At 47.1% G+C, this 23372-nt stretch overlaps 1 protein-coding gene across 7 annotated transcripts; it reads left to right on the forward strand.

Moving 5' to 3' along the window:
• Positions 1 to 1525: 1525 nt before the first annotated feature.
• On the forward strand, positions 1526 to 23203 carry LOC120444586 (high affinity cAMP-specific and IBMX-insensitive 3',5'-cyclic phosphodiesterase 8). 7 transcript variants are annotated; one of them, XM_039624351.2, is made up of 20 exons: positions 1526 to 1704; positions 2390 to 2511; positions 7411 to 8031; positions 8083 to 8167; positions 14343 to 14455; positions 16693 to 16749; positions 16820 to 17025; positions 17178 to 17237; positions 17312 to 17366; positions 17486 to 17584; positions 17729 to 17839; positions 17913 to 18082; positions 18160 to 18370; positions 19405 to 19572; positions 19631 to 19729; positions 19794 to 20042; positions 20109 to 20331; positions 20403 to 20560; positions 20622 to 20892; positions 20951 to 23203. In XM_039624351.2, the coding sequence occupies exons 3-20, from the start codon at positions 7762 to 7764 to the stop codon at positions 21091 to 21093; spliced, it is 2748 nt and encodes a 915-aa protein (XP_039480285.1). In that variant the 5' UTR covers positions 1526 to 1704; positions 2390 to 2511; positions 7411 to 7761; the 3' UTR covers positions 21094 to 23203. The 7 variants fall into 7 exon arrangements, with proteins under 7 accessions (XP_039480285.1, XP_039480288.1, XP_039480286.1 ...); XM_039624354.1 differs by lacking the exon at positions 1526 to 1704 and having other exon boundaries at positions 19432 to 19572; XM_039624352.1 differs by lacking the exons at positions 1526 to 1704; positions 2390 to 2511; positions 7411 to 8031; positions 8083 to 8167 and adding exons at positions 9467 to 9994; positions 12224 to 12719.
• The last annotated feature ends 169 nt before the right edge of the window (positions 23204 to 23372 follow it).

Consider the following 23372-nt stretch of genomic DNA (forward strand, 5'->3'; position numbering starts at 1 on the left):
GGCTCCTGGCTAATTGATGGTGGTGTGTCTGCAGTCGACCGATAGAGGCACTTGGCCTGGTCAAACACAAATGCAATTACAATTACCCAAAGAAGAAAAACAGGCAGCAAAAATCCCATTGCTCATATAAGCTCATCAAGAAGTGCTCATGTGTACGTGCGCTTGCTATGACTGTGTGTGTTTGTGTGTTTGCAGGATGGTGTGTGTTGGTGTGTTGGTGTGCCTTTGCCGGGGGCTCAATCTCTATAAAGCTGGATTCTGGCTGCGTGCAGACTCCATCTCCATCTCCATCTCCATCTGGAGTGTAAGCACTAGCCGGGGGCTCAGCGAGCGAAGCGAAAGCCGTTAATGTAAGGGCCACAACTGCGATCCTTCGTCCTGTCAATTTCCTGGATGGCAGCTCTTCAGCTGGAAAATCCCACCTTCAATATCCCATATTTGCTGGTTTTGTGAGCCGAAAGTAGTGATGTAGTGACTCACGGGTTCGCGATTTATTTGGGTCAGCTTATCTTACGATGCCATAAATGATTCATTGGCTTCCGTTATTATTTATTATTATTTTAGTCCACTCAGTCGTAATCCGCAATGTTCTGTGGACAATTGTTCGGTGGCCAATTCGCTTTAATGATGTTTTAATTTCTGTCATTAAAAGATGCGATGCTGCAGAGTGTTGCTCTCTAGTTTGCAGTGTGGTAACTTGAAACGAAAATGCTCAGATGACTTCAAATCCATACAAATGTACGAATTGAGAAGTTCAATGTTTTATTTTTGTGATAAGTCTTGAATTTGCTGTTCAGTTGCATATTACTAATAAACGAATAAGTTTAAGTAATAAAGTACTTCCCAGTGACTCAGTATGTACGAGAATATCTTTGCTGGAAATATGTCATATGTGATTTACATAGACGTCACCTGGACATCTCAAAAATAATTATATTTTAAAAATATATATCCTTGTAGGACAGCTGAAAGTGAAAGCATATGTAGACTTTTAGATGCATAGATACAAATGCCAACTCGGAATCAGTTAACACGGCTTCCCTTACTGTTAGCTGTTTTAAGAGCACCAACTTGTTTGTTCTCACAACGTTAAGTTTAAAAACAGCGGCTAATCACACAGTTATTACTTTTACAAGCAAAGCTTTTCTCAAAGCTCTTCGCTCTCCGCGCTCTCTCCGTCTCTCTTCGCGATTCTTCGCTTGTGTAGCTAGTTGAGATTCTTTCGGAGCGCACTGCCTGCCAAGTGCAGATACAGATACTGGCGATCGTCGCTTGTCGCTCGCATTCGGCATTCGGACTCGGGGACTCGCATTCGGATTCGGATTCAGATTCGGATTCGAACTCGTAATGGCACTCGCACGAATTTGTATCTCAGAGATTGTTTTAGTTTTAGTTTTCTTCCCCGCGATTCTTCTGTGTGCTCGCGTTCTTCTGGCCTGCCATTGCCATTGTTTCTGCTTCTGCTTCTGCTTCTGTTTCTGCTGAATTTCGTATCGTAGCGTATCGCTGAGCGAGAAATCAGTTTGACGTTTTGCTTTGACAAGCAACCGTCGTCGATCGGGCATCGTGAATTGCGGATTGCGAGTTGCGAATTGCGGATCGCGACGCGGATTGCGGCTGAATCTCGTGAATCGAAATCTTGGGCGTTCTTCTCTCGCCGCCGGCCGCCGACCGCCGAACGCCCCGAGCAGAGTTCTGAATTCTGTAGGTGTATACCGCCCAAGAGCACGCGTTGCACCACCCGCTGACCGCCGAAAATTCGGTTATCTCCGTGGCCGCAATAATCGACAATCATATTCCCGATTTGTGATCAATATACAAGTAGCTTTTGTATGTGTGTGCTGTGCTGTGCTGTGTGCTGTGTGCTGTGTGTGCCATATATCGGGGGTGCGTGTGTGCCGTTCAGATTGAGTGTTGGCAGTAAATGTGAGCCAATTGTATCTCTGAGATACAGATACGTTGGCGGTAGGAGCGTTATCGGCGCTACTGCTGCCGCTGCCGCTGCTATAGCTTCAATAGCTCCTACTACTGTCGTGACCGCGCCATTGTTATTATTTTTAATGCATTGAATTTGAGTTTGCAGCTTACAACTCGCCGTATGGATATATGTGGCGGTGTGTATACATATTTTGCAATATCTTGTGCGTCAAAAGCTACAGCAACGGCAACAGCAACAGCAACAGCAACAACATCCGTTCTATGAACGTGACCCCCGCGCATTAAAATAAATTCTAATTTGTGGAAGAAAGAGCAGCGAAATGTTTTGTTATTGCGAAGAAGTGTCCGTGTGTGTGCGGCAATATTTATTATTATGAGTGCGTGTGTGTGTGCGTGTGACTGCCCCCCTTTGCCCACTGTGCTCATGTGTATTTGTTTAATTTATATCTAGAGTCTAGAGTCTGATATAAATATTAAAATAAGAATAAGAAGCAGCGCATAGCTACGTCCACGTCCACGAGCAACAGGCGGCCAAGCAACAACTACCAGCTGAACGACAAATTTTTGGTTTCGGTACGTCAACAGATAATGTATTGTATATGTACTGCGCTCGGACATACATTTTGGGCTCCGATTCGCCTAATTTGCGATTACATGTCTCTGCAGGTACATGTAAAAATCGATGGGTTGCTTGTTTTCCTTTTTAAGTAGCATATGTATCCTTAAGCTCCTGAGTCCTTGAGCCTCCACAGCAATATCAAAATGCAAAGCCACCTTGGCGCTGACAACGTTCGCCGTACGTCCTCCAAAAAGATCATAAAATTAAATGAAACGAAATGAAATGAGGCGAATAAAATCGAATATTTTCATGCAACTGGCGTCGCAGTTTTCAGTTTAACTAGCCCACCTGACCGACTCTAAGTGACTTCTTATAGGCGCGAGGCAGGCACATAAAAAGCGCTTAAAATTGGTGAGCAATGATGCCCATACTGGTCATAAACAATGTGAAAAATATCATTTCGTACTTATAAACAGACGGCGATAAGTTTGCAAACTGCGTTCGCATTTCGCCATTCGTGTTTTGCATTTTGCATTCAGCATTTCGCATTTCGCATTTCACTGCTGGCCAAAAATGTAGTAGTGGTTTTAAGTTTCTATTTCGGCCACATCCCGCGTGTACTGGCCCATTTCGTCGATTATCTAATGGCTCTCAACGATATGAGTTGTGTGCTATGAGCATGAGTATGAGTATGAGTATGAGTATGAGTATGAGTTTGAGTATGAATATGAGTATGTGTGGTTTCAGTACGTTTTCACTATCTATGCGATAGGCTGTCGCCCAATCAGTTGGCTGGCTTAATTAATTCCCGATTTTAACTGTTTATTAAAATGGATTGTTATTGTTGTTGCGACGTTGGAGGTGCTTTCGCAGCTATTGTTAACAGCAAATAAATCCGAGCTGCTCGCGTGCATACTGATTGGGAGTTTCCAGGGGGGCCACCTCCACCTCAAATGCTTACTATGTCTGGGGTTATGCAATGCCACCCACTCCCAGTCATCCAGTCATCCAGTCACCCAGTCACCCGTAAACCCAAAGTACCATGGTGTCTGCAGTTCGTCCAACTTTATGCTCAATGTGCCATTACATTGTATCTGCATCCGTGTACCTGCATCCGTGTATCTGCATCTGTGTATCTGCATCTGTGTCTGTGTCTGTACTTGCATTTGCATTGTCAACTGGGGCAATCAGCTCCAAATAGCGCCGTCCCTGTCTAATCTTCCAGGTTGCGACACTTATTCCCTGCTCTCCCATTCCTCCATTTTGTTATATCTCACTTGAGATCGGCATTTGAAATGCAAATTCCGAAGCAGCCGTAGAAGTCCCATAGATATTGTAAGCAGTCGCAGATACTCAAATACTCATACATACATGAGTACATCGTATTGGTCCTCCACACACACAGATGTGTGCAACTTGGAGTGTTCTTTCGTGTTCGTTATTAATTAGTGGCGATCCAACCTTCCGCCGCCTGTAAGCGATTAGTAGCTGTTCCATTGTGAAGTCCCAAGGTCCGCGATCGTAGACGAATCTCGAGGATGCCAGAGCTATGTGGCCAATGGCCATATATCTGACACTTGTGACGCACGTTCTGAACATGAAATTCCTCGAGAGACCACCGTCAAGGTTTTCCATCATTGGAGGACACATACGAGATGATAATGGGCCATTAAATTGTATATGGACTGCCCCTTTTGGGCGGGCAAATCCATATATGCAACACGTTTTCTTCGTTGCCACACTTTTTAATTGGTTTTTCAGATCGTTTTCGCTTGGATGAAGTTCTTAACATTATTTCGTAATAAATTTTAATATATTAGATACATATTTGCAAAACATTTTAATCTCGCACTCAATCGAAAAACCAATTAAAGAGTCAAGATTGTGTTTTTTTGGTCGTCTTTTTTTGTAATTTACTTGGAACTGTTTTTCTAGTCGTTCATTTGAGAAAAGTGTCTTGAATTATGGCAGGCCGTAAACTTAAATACTCCATTTCAACACCTGACTTCGAGTCAAATTAGGCACTTGTAATGGATCTCAGTCGAGTGCACACACATTGAGTGTCCGCTACATTATTCGGCATTTGTGTATAGTTGTCGATCGGATTCCAATTCCAATTCCAATTCCGATTCGGATTCAGATGCATGTAATGTAAACAGAAAGCCGAAGCCGCGCGATCGGCAGCTGCAAAGCATCAGCGTGCAAAAACTATTAGATACAAATTCGCTAGAATGCGAGTCCGAATGCGAATGCGGTGCGCCATGCTCCATGTTCATCATCATTTTTGGTCTCGGCCAGCTTTTTCGTATATGGCCCGGCTTCGGCTGCCAAATACCTACGTTCTTGAGTACATATCGGTAATCGGTAGGAAATTCTATTAGGAGCGCTCGCACTCGCACTCGCACTTGCACACAGGCGTCCTGATGATGCTATTATCCGAGTGCCCACAAGCACCTGCATACTAATAGCTCCGAGCTGGGGCCAAGCATCCGTGACTGGCTGCATCTAATGAGTTGACGTTGCCATCGACGTCGGGGACCGCTAATAGAATTTGGCACTCCTTGGCACTCGAGCTTTTAGTTGCATACCGAGCGGCGCCGCACAGGAGCTCGAGGCCCCGATGAAGTGCATGGCACAGCAAGGAGGAGCAAGGAGGAGCATGGAGGAGCAAGGAGGAGCAAGGAACAGCGAGGAGGAGCAAGGAGGAGCAAGAAAGAGCAAGGAACAGCCTGGCAACAGGGCGGCTGAGCAATGTGAAAACCCACTTCGTTCCTGGGCGGCGGTAAACAAATTATGCTACGTTCGCAGCGTTCGTTATTTATTTGAAAACCTAAATGAGCCCGAGTGTATGGCGAAAGCCATTACTTGTTCATTTTAATATGGTCGGGCTAAAAATAATTTGTTTAAATCAACAAACAAACCATAGACTGATGTGTACGCGGAGCTGATTCTCCGACATCTCTATTGTAGTTTTCTCATTGCTAGAAATGTGGAGTGCCATCGGAGGCTGCACGGAGAAAAATGTAGGAGCGACTTTGAAGGCAAATGCCTCAGCTCAAGCTAAGCGTGACCTAAGCACGCAAAATAATTTGGACCTAACTTTGAGAGCAAGGTCACACTGCAGCCAGCTTAAAGGACCTAAGCAAAGGATTGGAGTTTGGCTTGGACGAAAAAAGCTTTAAACATTTAACATTCAAAGCACAATTTTCTCTGGCATAAAACACTCATTCCAAATAGATGACCAATTTCAGTGACATATCTCTCTCTGTACTTATGTTCCTGCGCTCGCCTGTCTTCCTGTTTGTGTCTTCTGTTGTGACGCCTTTTGTCTTTGGCCCCAACAATGCAAACGGATTCAGACAGTGGGACGACAACAAGTGTCCTTATGGATGTGAATGTGTTTATGTGCGAATGCAGATGAAAGACAGCCTTTCGCTTTAGCAAGTCAATCAACGTCGCCGGGGATAAGGACTATCTTTTTCCCGCCGCTTCCCCTTCGAATTGTTTTTTTTCTGTCCCACAGAAGCGACATAAGACATTTCACTCGCAGACTTGATCTGCCGTGGCGAAGGGGCTCCAATTGCCTCTTGAAGTGGGTACGACTTTTGGTGACTAATCTGAACTGTGCTCGCTGGGTTCCCGTACACCCAACTCCGTACTCCGTACACCCTACTCCACACTCCGCTGCGTATCAGTTGATTTGCTTCTTTCGCTTTCGTTCGGGTTTTATCTAAATATTTAAAATTGGCTAGCAGACACGAGCCAGCTACATAGGGTTTTTCTATTTGCCTGCCCCAAGATAAAGCCAACTGACAGCCGGAATGAGAACAACGCCGGGGCGACATCGACATCGACATCCATTCCCATTCCCATTCCCATCTCCAACCCCAACGATGTCAGAGATATGTAGGAAGCGCTGTATTATATATGACACCCACAAATCCCCACAAGTCAATTGTTTGATACGTGCCTCCGAGGGTTCAGACTATCCGGTTTCGTCAACTTTTCGGGACGCGAACTTAATATGGCAGACAGGAGTCGTTGGCGAATGGAAAACGCAAATATAGCTTCGAACTGGGCATTATTCATATGCAGCGAGCTGGTCACGTTCAAGGGCCCCTGTTTTCTTATTATTATTTTTTTCGTGTTATTTTCGCCTTTTCGATTTCTTCTCGCCTTGGCTCCAATAATCATTGCCAATATTTGGGCTTTTATGAATTTATAACAATCGCCAAGAGTTTTTGACAATTGTGCGGGTGCTCTGTCCATATTCGATGAGAGTTTCAATGAAACGCCGCTTGAATGGGCAACTGCGGCACGAACTGCCTTTCGCAATCGAGTTAAAATACCAGATATGCACTGCAACGCGTCATTTATCACCCTGCCGGCTTATCAATGTCAATTAAACTAGTTTAACTAATTAAGCTGGGAATTATCAAAAAAGAGCAACGCAAAGGTTCCATGTTAATGTAGGTCAGTGCGCACTAGGCTACCGAACAAAGAAGTTACGGATTGTGGAATAGCTTAAAAAAATAGTTAAAAACTTAATATTTTAGGGCTTCATGTTTCGCCATAATAAGCTCCAGTTAATGTGAAAGGTTTGCATAAATAAGCTTATTTAAGGGCCTTACATTTTATTGTTTATATTTAAGGCTTTGGCTGTACCCATTTAAGTACATGTTTAATTTTTAAACAGAAAACTAATTAGTGGGCTGAAAGCAGCGGGTAATAAAGTTATATAAAATGTGTTGTTTGCACGATTGCCTTTTTAATGGTTTTAAGACCTTTCGTGGGCTTACGAAAGCAATCCACCAAATCTAACATGCAAATCCCCAAACAAACTAACAAAAAAGCCACTGCACTTGCCTGGTATGCCAATTAACCAACACCCACTTCGCTCTTGCCTCTTGCAGTTCCCTGGATCATGTGACCAGTATCTTCGCTGGCCATCAGTCAATCAATCAGCAGACCGCAGCCCAAAAATGTTTCAATTATGTTATCGCCAGCCACAACGACATCGTCCAGAATCGAAAGCATCGAACCAGAGCAGCAGCAACCACAAGAAGGCAGCACCACTGCCCAGGACGAAGGAGTAAGCACCACTGCACTCCCGGAAAGCCAAAGTCCGCATACGGATACGGATACGGATCCGGAACCCACAGCCAACCGAAAACCAAAATCACAAGGCAACCAAGAGCAATTTAGCATAGCAACCGCAACGCAATCATCACATCGGCCAGGATCAGAAGCAGGACTTCTTAGCCATGGGCTGTTCACCAAGCACTCTGCCCCCCGCCCCTTCCGCCGCTGGTCAGACTCGCGAACGAGGATCCCTGCCGCTGGACGCCTCTGAGAAGGACGAGAGCCGCCTGTTCTGCATCAAGCTCCGCCGCAGCCGCCTCCGTCGCTGCAGCTGTGGGGGCGTGACCTTGCAGCCGCCCAGCGACGGGAACGGCAGCACGGCCGGAGACAACCTGTGCGGCCAGGTGCTGCTCAATCCGCTGCAGACAAAGAGCGAGGCCGACTACGAAAAGGTAACCGAATGCGCCTCGAACTCCCGGTGTTCACTTCTTGTCTTCCACCAGCTGAGCACCGGCAAAAAGGACTCGATTGTGACGGTGGCCGCCCTGGGCAACTTCACACACAGCGTGGTGCGACGGGCCACTGGAAGTAAGTAGAGAACTAAGAACTAAGCTCTTAAAGCTGCTCAGAGTGGTAAATTTGATATGGCCAGGTCAGGGGGCAACATCCTTTCATGCGCCGAAACAATACGCCGCCTTCGTTCTCAAGAAGGGTGCGCAAATAGTTTGGAAGGAATTTTTGAAAGTTTGAATAATTTAATCCTGGCAATTTGAAAATTTCTCAATTCAATGGAAAGGTTGAATTTCTGTTTCCATTTAAGAAAAATCAAATTAATGTAATATTGATAAAAGTATCTCAATGGAGAATGATTTCGAACTCTCAAGTAACAGTGTGAAATCATTAAAACGTTAAGATATCATTTCTCTGCGTGTTTTTTGATACCTGATACTCTTGGCAGCATCATTTCCCTCCGTGATACCCTTTAATGCGAGGCGTCGGCTACCTTGAATACTCAATAGAGACTATTAAAGTAGACAAGTGCTGCGATTGAGGAAATCTGCTGGGCTTCTGCTTCTGGTTCTGATTGGATTTTTCTAATCTGAAGTGAGGCTACTCCACCCTCAAGAGGTTCCGCTCTGCTGTTTGATAGTACTCGTAGTACTGCTTATCAGTGGGAATCTCGGAATCGGTTGCACATTTCCTTTTCTTCAGATTTCCTGATGATTTACGATGCACCAAGCTCCAGCCAATCGACTCAAGTGGCTGTTAACTAATGCTAGATAAAACGGGATTGGGATTGATTACTGAACTACAGGGTATTAGCAGTTCGTCCTTCTCCTTAGACACTTTGAACTAGACTATCTAGGCTGCAGAATACGCAGTACTGTACAGGAAGACTCATCTATTAGTTTGAAAGCTGTGTCTCAAGTCGCAGTGCAGGGTATCAGAAGTGCGGTGCAAGCCAACAGCTTGGCCAGGTAACTCGATCCCAGACTCGTAAGAGTCAGCTGGCGCTTGTCGGGGATCCAAAGCGCAGCTGTTTTGTGTCGCCGTCCAATTAACAGTTTCCCGCTCTCCGCCCCACTCTCTCTCTCTCCCGCTCTGCCACTCTCTCTCCTGTTCTCTGGCTGCCGCTTTCGGTGGAGCCGTGCCCAGAGAGCGAGTGAGCATCGTTGAAACTTGATCGCGCTCAGCAAACGTCTGGGGATCGGATTTGGGGTGGGAGAGAATCGGAGAATGGGAGAGTGGAAGAGCCGGAGAGCGAGCTTCGATTATCAAATGCAAAGCTCGCTCTCTCCGAGCGGCGGCAACAGCTGCTCACCATTTGGGGAGTCGGAGTCCGGAGTCAGTTGCTGTAGATTCTTTCGCCGCGACGGTTGCGCGCTCGCAGTTGCAGTCGACGTCGCCGCAACATACATATGTGAATCGCAGTGCTTGTGCCATATAGAATCGGAATCGGAATCGAAATCAGAATCGGCGTCTATATAGCCAGTGCCAAAGTAACGCGCTGGATGCAAGTGCCAAATAGGAAATACAGAAAAGAAGAGACTGCCAGCTGCAAACTGGTCGCCACGAAACGCCATCTAATGCAGCTGAAGTCGCTTGAATTTGGCCAAGTCGTGGCTACATCTATACAACACACAACATCTATATAACATATAACCCAGGGCCAACCAGTCGTCGATCCAAAGCGATTGCAATTAAAAACGCATAGAGCCGACTGAAAATCATGTACGCGCTGAAATTCGTTGGCTGCATTCGCCCGAGGTGGAAAAAAACAGCTTAGCGTGCTCTAAAATACAACAAAAGTGTGCATAGCCGCGCACGAATATAAAAAAAAGTGTTAAAAATCAAAACAAACTTCGCAACTAAGTGTGCCAACAACCGCGGCAACCACAACAACAAGTGTAGCGAGTAGCGATCTCTGGATAGATTTGGTCTCCTCCAATCGCCACCACATACGCGCAGATACCCAGTTAACCAGATACCCTTAAACTGCCCCAATTCAGAGCCCACTTTTGACCCATTGATGGGTGTGGGTTGCCCGAATAACGCCCTGTGAAAAAGCCTCAATTAATATGCAAAAATTCACATGACAGTATCTGGTTTTGTGCCAGTCGCACACAGCAGCCATATAAGAACAGAAGGAGAGCGAGATCGGCATCGGTACGTCGAACTCGCACTTCTCTTTTTAAACCCGCATCCGAATCGGAATCTCAATCTGAATCCGAATTGGTATCCGAATACGCATCTGAGTTCGAGTACGATTCCGATTTCGATTCCGATTCCGATTCCGAATGCGAGCCCCTGTAAACAATGGATCGCACACGGAATGGCGCCAAAACATCAATCACAGCCAAAGAAAACAAACCGAACGATCAGTCGACGCTTCTCAACTCGACTTGACTCGACTCGACGCTACTCGATTCATTATGGGCGGCTAATCCCACGCGTCAAAGTTCTGCAGTTTATCAGGCAGCGTTCCCCATAAAAATGGGAAATTGAGCGATGACGCCCGCGTAGTCGTAGTCGTTTAGTAGTACGACACTACGACTTTGGCGATTCTCGCTGGTCTTACACAAATTACGTATAGCTTAGCCACGTGAAGGTATAAGATATAGCAGGCAGATTAGATTACCCCTCGACCAGTGAATGCTCCCTATCAATATGGGTTTCCCATTACCATAGACGAGCGCTCCTCCGGCGGCCATATGTCCAGTAGTCCGGCAGGCGGCTATCGCTGAGTCAAGAAGATCGGCCCAGATAGGGCTTTTTGCCGATTCGATAGCGACTTCGACCCAGGGCCACTCGGCCATCCAACCATTCTAGCCCCCAGATGTAGATTGTGCACGCGTTGCGGCCTATCTGTAACTGTATCTGTATCTGGCCGCTTTTGTATCTGCATCTGGGCAAAAGAGTACCTGTATCCGAACCTGTGCCGTATCTCAAAACGCACACAGCCTAAACATCTGAATACTATGAGCAAACTTGCCTGATATTATCTTATCACAAATTAATTGGTCGCCATGACAACGGCGGCCCAAGGCGCAAAAGGCCCCAAAAAGCCGAGGGCCCAATGCGATTCGGCCAGCGGGACTGACCGGGAGCCCCTGCTAATCCGCTCATAGAATTTGAGTTGAATTTCAATCTGCTTCTGGTTGCGATGGCATTGCACCTGCCTTTATATGGCTAAGCGCCTTATAAGCGCCCCCCAAAAGTATCTCACGGATTACCAAACAGACCGTTAGCTTTCGCCGCAGCGCACATTCGCAGTCGCCATCGCCAGCGCCATCACAATCGCCATCGCAGTCGCAGTCAGTGCTCGCAGTCCACTGCCTCTGGCAGTTTGAAAATCCGTGCGAGAATTATCATCTGGCAAACAGTTCTTCATACCGGATTAGAACGGACGTTTCGCCCAGTCCGGCTCGCGTTTAATTCCATTTTCCATATTTTTTTGGTAGCTGCGCCAGTTACTAGTTTGCCAGTTTGATTCAGGGTTTATCACCCGCAATTTCGCCACTCGATCGCGTGCAGAAGTGAAAAACCCAAGTGCATCCGAGAGTGAAAAGTTGAGGCGTCCGCGATTTCCGCCGCTCTGTGTCCGACTCTATGTACTATGATCAGGAGTGCGAGCCCAGGCAGTAAGTAACTTGGTGGGGCACTTGGTGGGTCCAGTTTTAAGGTGCCCCCGAAATTCAGAGACGTCAGCGGCTGCTGGCCGCCTTTTATCTAAACAATTTATCGATTTTCGCTTAGATTACAACACCACCGCCCCACTCCGCTCCACTTTACTCCCTGGCTGCTCCGAAAAATAACACCAACGATAAGATACACCCGACCCATTTGAATAAGCGCAAACATAGTGTCCCCACTTCGTGTACAACGCACACGGATCCCGTCTGGGTATGGGTCTGAGTATGGGTATTAGTATGTACTAGGCACAGACCCGTACTCCCCACTTTCCGTACTTTCCCCGGCTAGTTTTTGTTTATGCCCCATTCCGGCTATTTATATTAAGAGTGCTGTGTGCTGTGCTGTGTGCTGTGTGCCGTATCTTGTGGGCTGTGCGTATGTAGTGTGCGACTGTTGGGCATGTGGGGCAGTTTATCATTACGCACTAATTGTGTGAAATCAATGCCGCAGCCAGATAAACAAACTGTTGCACATAAATGACAATTAGCATAATGCCACGAATGTAATGCGAATTTGTGTGACTTCATTTGCAAAACACCAAGAAAACCAGAAGTGCCAAAGCCAAGGAATAAATAACGACAAGCGACAAGCGAACGAACAACACAAACAATGATAATTTCCAGCCAGCCGAATTTGGCTGGATCGGCGACGACCACGACCACCACCACCAGTGCCCATGTGAGCCAGGAGGGTTCCATGCCGCCGCCGCCGCTGCCTCTGTCCATTCCCGTTACCGTAACCGTTCCCATGTCCATGCCCATGCCCATCTCCAGCACTTGCAACTGCGGGGGAGTGGGCGTGGGAATGGGAATGGCCCTGGGGGCCAGACAGTGCCCATCTCTAGCCGTAGATCCGACGACAGCCACGCCCACGCCCACACCCACGTCCACGACACCAGGCAGAGATTCATTAACGCGTCCGGCCTCCGAGTCCGAGCTGAATGTGGGTAAGGTTCCACCGCCTCCGCCTCCATTCCCCAACTCTGATGGGGTCAAAGTGGAGTTTGATGAGGCGGTTAACATGCGTGTCCACTGGGGAGTGACTTGGGTTGGCCCAAATGATGATGATGATGCCCGGCCAAGGGGTCTTGGCAATTAAAAATCAGCACGAAAGTTTTCTTCATCAACTTTTCATCCTTAGTAAATGTTGGCAGCTAGGTAAATTGCCGCCTGCTTGTGCAGAAATTTAAAACTTTGGGCAACTGAGAAAGATGTGAAAAGTTATGATCGCATTTCCCAGAAGCAACTGCATGAAAATTATGCATTCAAGAGGTGGAAGAGCTTAAGAAGATGAGAGCTCAGTGCGCAGAACAAATTTAGATTAGTGGGAATAAAGTAGAACAGGTAGAGAAATATAATTAATTAAAGCAGTTGCACTAAATGAAGTTTAGCTGTAGAATAACCGCTAAGCAGAAAATGCCTTTTGAACAATTACGTTCACAAAAAATAAGCCTGTAAGTGAATGGATGGGTATTGTGTATGCTGAAGGCTTCAATTAGCATTATAAGCTTAAAAATGTCGTAACACAAATATTGTAAATAATTTAAATAATGCACACTTGACATGAAAGCAGCTTGCCAGGTGGATATATTCCTTATCAAGTTAAAAGAAAAGCCCCAGAACAAGACCCAAATGCCTTGTTGATAACTTTAATTTGCTTGCAGGGAATCCGCACAAAAGCCACGAACAAATTTCGTTACACACAAAGTTTGTTTGGTCAATCATTTGGGGTCTTAAAAATTGTTTGGGCCTAAGCATACATAACTTGCGAGAAGCCGCAGAATTTTAATTTCCCATCAAACTTTTGCTCTGGAACTTTGCTTGCAGAGCGACTGCTGCGAAGGTATGCCGAGCTCCAAAGCTCCAAATATGGATTGAAATTCCCCACTTAAATATGTACACAAACTTTAATGCGCTGGGAATTATTGAAGGTTGAACAGGTCAATCTATTGGATTGCAAGTTTTATCTTCTTATGCTTCGCCAAGCCAGCTTCATGGCTACATGGCATCCTTTTCGCAGGATTTTTGTTTAGTTTGCTCGCCGCAGCATAAGGCAGCATAAAGTGGGTTGTTGAAGGCCCAACCTGTTTCTCATTAAGTGAAATACAATTTGTGCGGCTTAGTTCCTCGGGGGATCCCCCGTTCGGTTGACAGATAGGAAGCCCAAGCTCGAGCACCGCCCCCAAGGACCTTTGTACCCTTTCGCCGGCACACACACACGCGTGTGTGTGCGTGTGCGTGTGCCCGTTTATAAAGTGTTTCTGAAATGCCAACGTTTATAATTAAATAAAACGTGCAACAAGAGGAATTAATGTGCGTGCGTGTCCCTGTCAAAGTGTTGGTAACTGAGTGGTTGTTTCTATATGTGTGTGTGTTTGTGTGAGTGTGTTTGCGAGTGTGTTTGTGTGCGGTGACCATTCATTTTGATTGTGGTCGTGCCGTCGACAGCCCCCAAGTATGCAGCGCTTGCGAGCCCCGAAACGCTCAGAAACGTAGCATACTTTTCAGGGAATTTTCCTCGCCTGCTAACGCTTTTCCCCTCCGCTCTTCCGTTTTCCCCACAAACGCAGGCACAGGCACATCGGGCACCAGTTCATCCGGCGGGAACAGCCGTCCAGGTCACCGCAAGTCATCACTAGCTCTCGCCCTCACCCCGGAAGATGAGCCGATGGACGTCTACCAGGTGAGTCTGCCAATCCGTACTGTGACCATGGGGGTCTTGGGGTTGGGGATTGGGGGTTGGGGGTTGAACCACATGGCTGTTACGTCTATTGATAAGGTATCTTATCAGGGGCAACACAGTTTATATGGCAGCGGGCCGAGCGGAGAGCGTTGCGCTTTTCGGTTTACATTCCGCTTTAAATAGCCGCTCACCCACACCAGTGAGTCGCGATGCGTGTGTGTGCGTGTGTGTGTGTGTGTGCTTTGCCTATAAACAATACGCTACCAGAGAAATCAAATCAATTAACATTGAAGGTGGGAAATCAAAAGGCAAAGAAAGAGATTATACCCCCGATCGACGCGACTCAATTCATTCCGTTTCAGTTCGACGTTTGAGCGTTGCGAAGTCGCTTACTTTCGACCACAAGACCTGTGAATTATTCAGAACTGATTCCGCATTGAATCACCGATCGAGATACAGACAGCCGCAAATAGAGATACAAATACAGATACTGATACAGTACAGATACAGATACAGATACAGATACAGATACAGATACAGATAGAGATACCGATCTAGATAGAGAGATCGAGATTGTCGCATTAGAGGACGGCGTGGAAAAGTTGGAAATGCCACTCGCGACGCGACGCGTTTCTATTCGTACGTTCGCGGAGCTTATGCAAACAACTTGTTATTGATCTAAGACATTGGACCTCAAGTGGCGAGTGTAATTGTTTTGTCGCTGTCATTGTTATTGCACTACGGATTGGTTCGCCCCACTCTCTGCGAGTGGCCAGTGGTCGTGGTCGTGGTCGTGGTCGAGTGTTGGTTTATAATTAGCAGAATGCGCAACTGCTTGCCAAAATTCAGCAAAGTCTTTCGCCGCAAGTCATCCGCGAAGTCGTCCTCTTCGTCGGCCGGTCGAGAGAATCCGTCGAACGAGCCGGACTCCGATACGGAGCCGTATTCCATAGCCATCGCGGCTACATCCGATCGGAGTGGAGATAACCGTAATGAAAGACCAAGAACGCTGCCAGATGACGATAGCATACGCAGCCGGCTGATAAGCGCTGCTCATTTGGATTTGGATTTGGGTTTGGGTTTGGACTCAGATTCACCGGCAATGCCGACCAACGGAGGCCTTCGGCCAAAGAGCGAGGGTGCCTGCCCGGAAATGAAAGTGGAAACGATTTCGGCGGCCACGTCTCCGCCTCGGCCTCTGCATGGGACTCCAGGCCCGGTGGCCATTTCCCTGCCATTTGTGGGACGGAATTCGAGTAAAACGCCCGAGGAAATGGAGCTGGAATACGAGGCGAATGTGGAGGCCGAGAGTCGTGACATAATGACCCCCCTGCGCCGCAACACAAGGCCGCTGAGCGTGTCCTTCGGCGGAGGAGGACGCAGTGCACTGCAGCCGGAAATAGTCGAGGCCATACGCAGCCTGGACGTCCCGGGCCTGCTGTTGAACAATCTGAGCCTCGACGGGAGCACACACCCGAAGGGGGAAAGGAGTCATGCGGCGGAGGAGGAACCGCTGACACCGGGCCACGACCATGAGGACTCGGTGGTCCTTCGGCGCAAGGTCATCTGCCTGGAGCGCAAAACACACAGTCTGTACGAGCGTCGATTGCCCAAGGTGCCGAAACTCCATCTCCATGTGGCGGGCAAGAAGCAATCGCCGACGGAGGAGGAGGAGTTCCGCACTTTCCAGGTAGCTTTGCCAGGCTTTCAGCTTTCGCAGGACCAACTTTTACCAACGCGACATTGGCAGTGGCAGTGGCAGTGGCATTGGCACAGCCATCAATCTGCCGCCTTAGCCGCGTCTTACGGCGTGTTGTGATACATTTCCGATTACATTTTCATTCCTCTGATTGACACTGAGCCCCACCCACCTTCAGCGGATTTAATGTGCTCGTATTATAAATCTGCAGCACACAAGCGTGCCACACATAAGTCAGAATCAGCAGCGAGCAATTTTATTTTAATTTATCATCATTTAAGCGACACGAACGACGACACACACGCATTGGACCTCCTGGCTGGGGATATATATACATATATATATCCATCTGTATACAGATACAGATACACAGATACGTCTGTACATACGCAATGCGAAGCCGGGTTAAGCCCTCTTATTTTGATGGCAAAGCCGGAGGAGCTGCAGATTTATATTAAATTTTACACGTTGTCTCACCTGTTCTGACACCACTCCCCCATTCACGTTTCTCCCCTCTTTTTTTTATGTCCTGATGCAGCGCAATCTCATGGACCTGAAGTATCCAACCGTGCTACCACCGAATCCCCCACTTAAGGTAAGCCCTCTTCGGACCACTTGCAACATGGGGCAATTCAATCAGTGCAATGGCTTTGACCCTCCGCTAGGCCCTCCTGGTTTTCCACAAGTCGGACAGCATCTGCGAGGCGATCACCGCGGCCTGCCAGCGCCACCAGCTGGACGTCACGCTGGTCAAGTCCAAGGAGGAGGCTTTGGACACCCTGCAGAAGTCGTACGCCACCGCCCAGTGCTATCACCTAATCATAATTGATGCGCGCTCCTCCAAGAACCTGGATGCGGAGCACATTGCGAGGTGCGTAGTGGTTGTGGTGGTGGGGTAAAAAGTGCCAGATGTGAAATGGGTTTCAAGTCGGGTTTGGGTTCGGAACTTCTCAAAACTTTTCCATTTTCATAAACTTTTCACTTTGCTATAAAACTTGCCTCTTCTCGTTGCCGTCCCCACAGAACCATTCGTCACACACACGGCCACCATTTAACGACAATAATTGCAGTCTGCAAGAAGAGGTGAGTTCGGTGCTCAGCAGTTTGGCGCCAATTTCCACTAACGACTTACGACTTACGAACAACGACTTTTGCAGTTTCTTCGAAAAGGATGATGTGCTAATTGCTCTATTGGACGCTGGCGTTAATAGAGTAAGTTTCCATTAATTGCCCCATCGCAGGAAGGGATCTGCTGAAGGCGAAAGCAGAAAGAGAAACAGAAACAGATGCTACAATGCCTTGTGTCCACCTTGTGTCTTGTGTATTCGCAGTGCGTAGCGGAGACGACCAACCTGGCCATGTGCAGTGTGGAACTGAAGCAGATACTGCACTCCATCATCCGGCCGCACAATGTCATGTCCACTCAACAGGTAATCTAGTTAATGCCCCACCGTCACTCGGCCGGCCATTCGCTTCTGCAAATTAATTCAATTAAATGGAAGCGTGCAAGCGCTGTCCTGCAGGCCAATGAAATTGTAAACCCACACTCACTACCCTCCCTATTCATACCCCAGGCCCTCTACACGGCTCTCCACCGGCTAAAGGAGGTGGTGCTCATCACGGACGACTTGCTGCGGATTCAGTACGCGAACCGTGCCACCGAGAGGCTGCTCAACATGCGGCTGGTAAGTGGGTCTGTGTGGGCGGGTGGATTGTTTGCGATTGCGGCATTAATGAGATTTCCGCGTTGGACAACAGGACGAGATCATTAGCAAGCAGCTGGAGGACATATTTGTGTCGGACCTCTCCACCATCAGCGAGCAGTGCAAGAACATCAAGGAGTTCGACGGCATCCTGACGGTGCGACGCAAGAGCCAGGAGGGCATACCCATGCACGTGCGCGTCGTGCCGGTGGCCTGCATAGGCAGGTGAGTGACCATTCGTCCTCCACTCCAATCGTCCGCTAGCCACCGAGTGAGTCTAATTGGCAATTTTGTACGAACAGCGCACCCACGCACCTGATTTTCAACTTTGATGTGCCCGGCGGGCAGATGGACTTCATAGCCACGCTGCCGCAGCCCAAAGAGGCGCCTCGGGGCTCCCTGCACTCGGTGCGGCGCTGCAGCTTTGATGTCCGCTCCATCGCCTCGGACGGATTGAGAAGAACGAGCCTGGCCAAGCTGACGTCGCTGCCACTGGAGGCACCCATCACTAAAGTATGACTCCGCTTCCGCACTTGGGTTGTGGCTGCAGCACGTTGCAACTTTGGGAGGGCTTTTGGGATTGCCTAAATTGCTAAATTGCCGTCCGTGCCTGTGCCTGTGCCTGTGCCTGTGTCCGTCCGTGCTCCGTCTGTGTGTGTGTGTCCTGGTGTCCTGGTGTTCTGGTGTTCTGGTGTCCTGTCATGCCCCGTAGCATATGCAGCAATAGCAACAGCAGCAGCAGCAACTGCAGCAGCGACAGCAATAACATTAGCAACAATATTTGCACAAGCACAAGCACACAGACCATCCACACCCGCACCCCCCGACACAGGCACCGACACACAGTGAGATCCAAAGGCAAATGCATTTACCGGATTGGAGTGGTGCTGACTTTGGCCATCGGTGTTTGTCCATGCGAGGGCCACGGGAAGACAGCAAGCTCTCTGCTTTTAATTATCAAATTAACCAATCCTATTTCCGCTATCGAATCGAAGGGGTCTGAAACACAGCTTTGTGACAAGTGGCGCCCGAACAGCAGCTTTGTTACCAGTGGCGCCCGAACAGGGACTAGTCTGTCTATTAAAGATTTGCAAGCAAGAAAGCACACTCCAAGCTAGTCAAATGTATTTGATGTAAAAGAACCGACATTGCCTCACTGTTCACCCATTTGAGCTCCTAATTTGTCATATACGTAATGCCTACTAATCCCAAAAATTCAACAGTAACAGCACATCTAAGCCACCATGTTCTTACATTGATTCTCTTTTTATCTCTTAATTGTTATGTTCTCTTTTTTACTTTTATGTTTTGTGTACTCGAACAATGAACCAACTCATAAAAAATATTACAAATGTACCAAACTGTTCGTTCGCACGTTCGCTCGCTCGCTCGATTTGCTCGCTGTGCGTCGCTAACCAAAATAAAAAAAATAAACCAAATGTACAAATCTCAAAACCAACAAACACAACCGAAAAAAAACCAAAATCGAAAACAAAAACAAAAACAAAAAACAAACCAAACGCAACCACTGCGCACTCGCACATTAGATAATCAATTTACTATCACAAGTACAGGAGAATTGTTCGGCCGATGAGGCGCGTCTCATAGACAAGGTCTTGGAGTTCCTGAAGCGCGAAGGACTCTACAGTCCGCAAATGAAGGAGATACGAACCGACGATCCCATAGCCACCGATCTAATCGGTGCCCTGCTCACGGTAAGTGCCACATCTCCAACCCATGGGGTATGCATCTAACTCGAATTGGCTTTTCCAGGGTCCCAGCGTGTACTCATCGCGCCGCAGCTCGAATGACTCCATCATACGCACTGGCAGCTCCACGAGAACCGCTGCCATTGTGCCCGCCAAAATGAAGGTGGGTATTCCATTCAGATCAGTCTACTAGTATCTAGAAGGTAACAAACTACGTTGTCTTGCAGTCCAATCCCATCATCATGGAACTACTTGACGAATCTCTCAGCTGGGACTTTGATATTTTCAAATTGGAGGAGATCACCGACTACCACCCGCTGCTCTACCTGGGCATGGAGATGTTCCGCCGCTTCGACGTCTTTGCCACCCTGAACATCGATGAGAACGTGTGCAAGGCCTGGCTGGCAGTGATCGAGGCCCACTACCGCAAGAGCAACACATATCACAACAGCACCCATGCCGCGGATGTGATGCAGGTGCGTTCCTGCTAGCTGATCCTTGCCAGAACAATCTTATAATATATTAAACCTCTGTCCTCATAGGCCACTGGCGCTTTTATCACCCAACTGACCAACAAGGATATGCTGGTGATGGATCGCATGGAGGAGGCGACCGCTTTGATCGCCGCCGCCGCCCACGACGTGGATCATCCTGGTCGCTCATCCGCCTTCCTGTGCAACTCGAACGACGCCCTGGCCGTACTGTACAATGACCTGACCGTGCTGGAGAACCATCACGCGGCAATCACCTTTAAGCTAACACTGGGTTAGTGTTTTCCTAACAATTGATAAGCACATAAGTCAGTTAGATTTACTGAAATACTTCCATACTTGCAGGCGACGATAAGATCAACATTTTCAAGAACCTGGACAAGGAGACGTACAAGTCGGCCCGCAGCACCATCATCGACATGATCCTGGCCACCGAGATGACCCGCCACTTTGAGCACCTGGCCAAGTTCGTGAGCGTCTTTGGCGGCGAGGAGCCACGTGATGTAAGTCCCCCTATTTCACTCTATATTGAACAGCAGCTAATTCGTATTTTTTCATCACTAGCACAATCCACAGACGGATGAGGAGACGTCCATACTCATGCGTCGCATGCTGATCAAGGTGGCCGATGTGAGCAACCCCGCCAGGCCGATGCAGTTCTGCATCGAGTGGGCACGCCGCATAGCCGAGGAGTACTTCATGCAGACGGACGAGGAGAAGCAGCGCCACCTGCCCATCGTGATGCCGATGTTCGATCGGGCCACCTGCAGCATACCAAAGAGCCAGATCGGCTTCATCGAATACATCATACAGGACATGATGCACGCCTGGGAGAGTGAGTTCGTGCTGGCAGATCCTGCAGAGCAGCAACTAATGGCTAACATCCTTTGCAGGCTTCATCGACATGCCGCAGCTGATCACCTACATGCAGATCAACTACTCGCAGTGGAAGAAGTACGACGAGCAGGGCGTCAACACGCTGGCGGAGATCATGGCCAAGCAGCCACCGGTGGGCAAGATGGCCAACTCCAAATAGCATACGGCCTTCCGGAGATTGTTCTCGGGTCTACTGAAGCCACTGCCGGCCCACGCGCCAGGTACCTCCACGATTGGCGAGAACGAGATGGAGGACGTGCTCTAGTGACGGCGTCGAAGGTCCTGCGACGTCTGACTCCGGACCCGCAGTCTCTCGGCCTAATCCTGAATCCACTGAAGTCGCAGCCCACCCGAGTCCAACCGCTCCCTGGACTGCCCCACCACACTTATCTCTGAACGGACCAACGGACTGGGGGCGGGGTCACGGAGTGGGTTTGATTGGCTGGCTAACGAAGTGGTGCCCCTTCTGAGCGGTGTCACAAATGCGGTATCATGCAAAGCAAAACTAACTAAGGCAAACAAGTAAACAATTATTGGGCTGGACTCAAAATTAAATGTTTAAGATGCATCACAAGAAGCGAACTTTCTATTTCTATATAAATATACATATACATATATACCATGTGAGTCTGTGTGTGCGTGAGTGTGTATGTCCCTCCATCCCCATATAAATGTGTATGTGTTTAGGCTAACGAAAGCGGACTAGCAGACCAGCATGCTTTGCTAGCAAGCTAGCATGCTGGCATGAAGTCCCACAGCATATGGACCAGATCATATGGCGTGCGCTCCACTGTACCTGGCAACGGTATAATGTATAACAGTATAACGGTTTTGGCGACCCTATAGCGGTACTACCGAACCAAGTGTTACAAGCACGTAGTTCTCTCCCATCATGAAGACAATCTCTGTTGAATACTGCAAGGCCAAGTAAATATAGTTTAATTGCTGTCCAAGTCAGAATCGTGATCGGATTCGGACTAGGATTCGGATTCGGATTCGGATTTGAATTTGAATTTGGATTCGGGTTCGGAACGAGTACAAGGCCATAGCTAGACGAAGACTATACATACTAGATACATATGCACATGCGGCATACATAGGCAAGCAGAATACATATATACTACTATCACTAGCGACTAGCTATTTAGCTAACCAGCTAACAACTACAAGTAAAACTGAAACAAACTAATTCGAATCCACTCTTGAGACATATGAAATCCTATGGGGCCCCTTTTACTACCTAATTATCTAGTTACCTATTTTCCTAACTGAAGCAAAACGCGAAATGATGAGCTATCCAAACTAATACTATTAATGTTGTTTAGCTTTCTAAGCATACGGTATGAGAAATCAAACTAAACGCAAATGTTTACCAATTAAGTGAAATCCTTTTTGAAATCTTTTTATCTAATTGACTGAACAAATTACATATACATATATAAAGCAGATCTATTAATACGAGTTGATAATACGTTCTTGTTATAACTAAACGATGAATGAAATGAAATTGAAAATGAAAGCAAAATAATATATACAATATACATACATATATACAATTTATACAACTTTTACGAAGCATATTATATATATTTATATATGTCATACGATATCGGCATTCATTCGCAGAGTTACAGTAATTTGTATGTGTTACCAGGTGTTAAATCCGTGCTTCAGAATGTTTTGATAGAAGTTATATACACGCCCCCCCAGTCCCCCTTTCCATCTCCTCAACTTTGTGGCAAGGTTCCCACCCACCAACCCACATTTTCCGCTCCCACACTTCGTATCACCACTACTGATCGCATTGAATCGGAAAATTCACCCAAACAGGCAAACTAAAAAACTGAGCGATAGGAGAATATAAATGTATTTGCAAATTCAATGTTGTTAATATGTGTGTGTTTCAATTGAATGTATTGGATTAAATCGCGTGAGTTACAAACGCGCTAAAGTTGAATAAATAAAGCAAAAGCTGATCGTAATGTGGAATGCTAAGTAAAGTAAAATGCGAAAACAATTTACACGTTATGAAGAATATACATATATGTATACATATAATATTTATAGATACGGTACTACTACATGTTTCTGAACACAAAAAATGATAAATCTTTACATACAACTATGTATATTTGTTACTACATCTGTTTGCTCCTTGCAGGTTAAGGAATATAAATGTTAAGATTTAGTCAAATTTATTGTAAAAAACCAAACACAACACAACAAAAAAACAAACAGAAACACAAACACAAACCAGAAACAAAAACAAACGCAAATAATACAAATAAAAATCCAGCAAAATGGAAATTATCTACAAAAGCCAGCTATCGAGAAAGCGAAATTTGGGGTATGGGGTCAAGGTTGTTGGCCAAGTTAGCGAACTTGGCCAATTCTAGCCCAATATACGATTCTATATCTGCCTAACAGCTCCATTAGTAT

The sequence above is a fragment of the Drosophila santomea genome, chromosome 2R (assembly GCF_016746245.2).
Source record: "Drosophila santomea strain STO CAGO 1482 chromosome 2R, Prin_Dsan_1.1, whole genome shotgun sequence".
Taxonomy (NCBI): Eukaryota; Metazoa; Arthropoda; class Insecta; order Diptera; family Drosophilidae; genus Drosophila; species Drosophila santomea.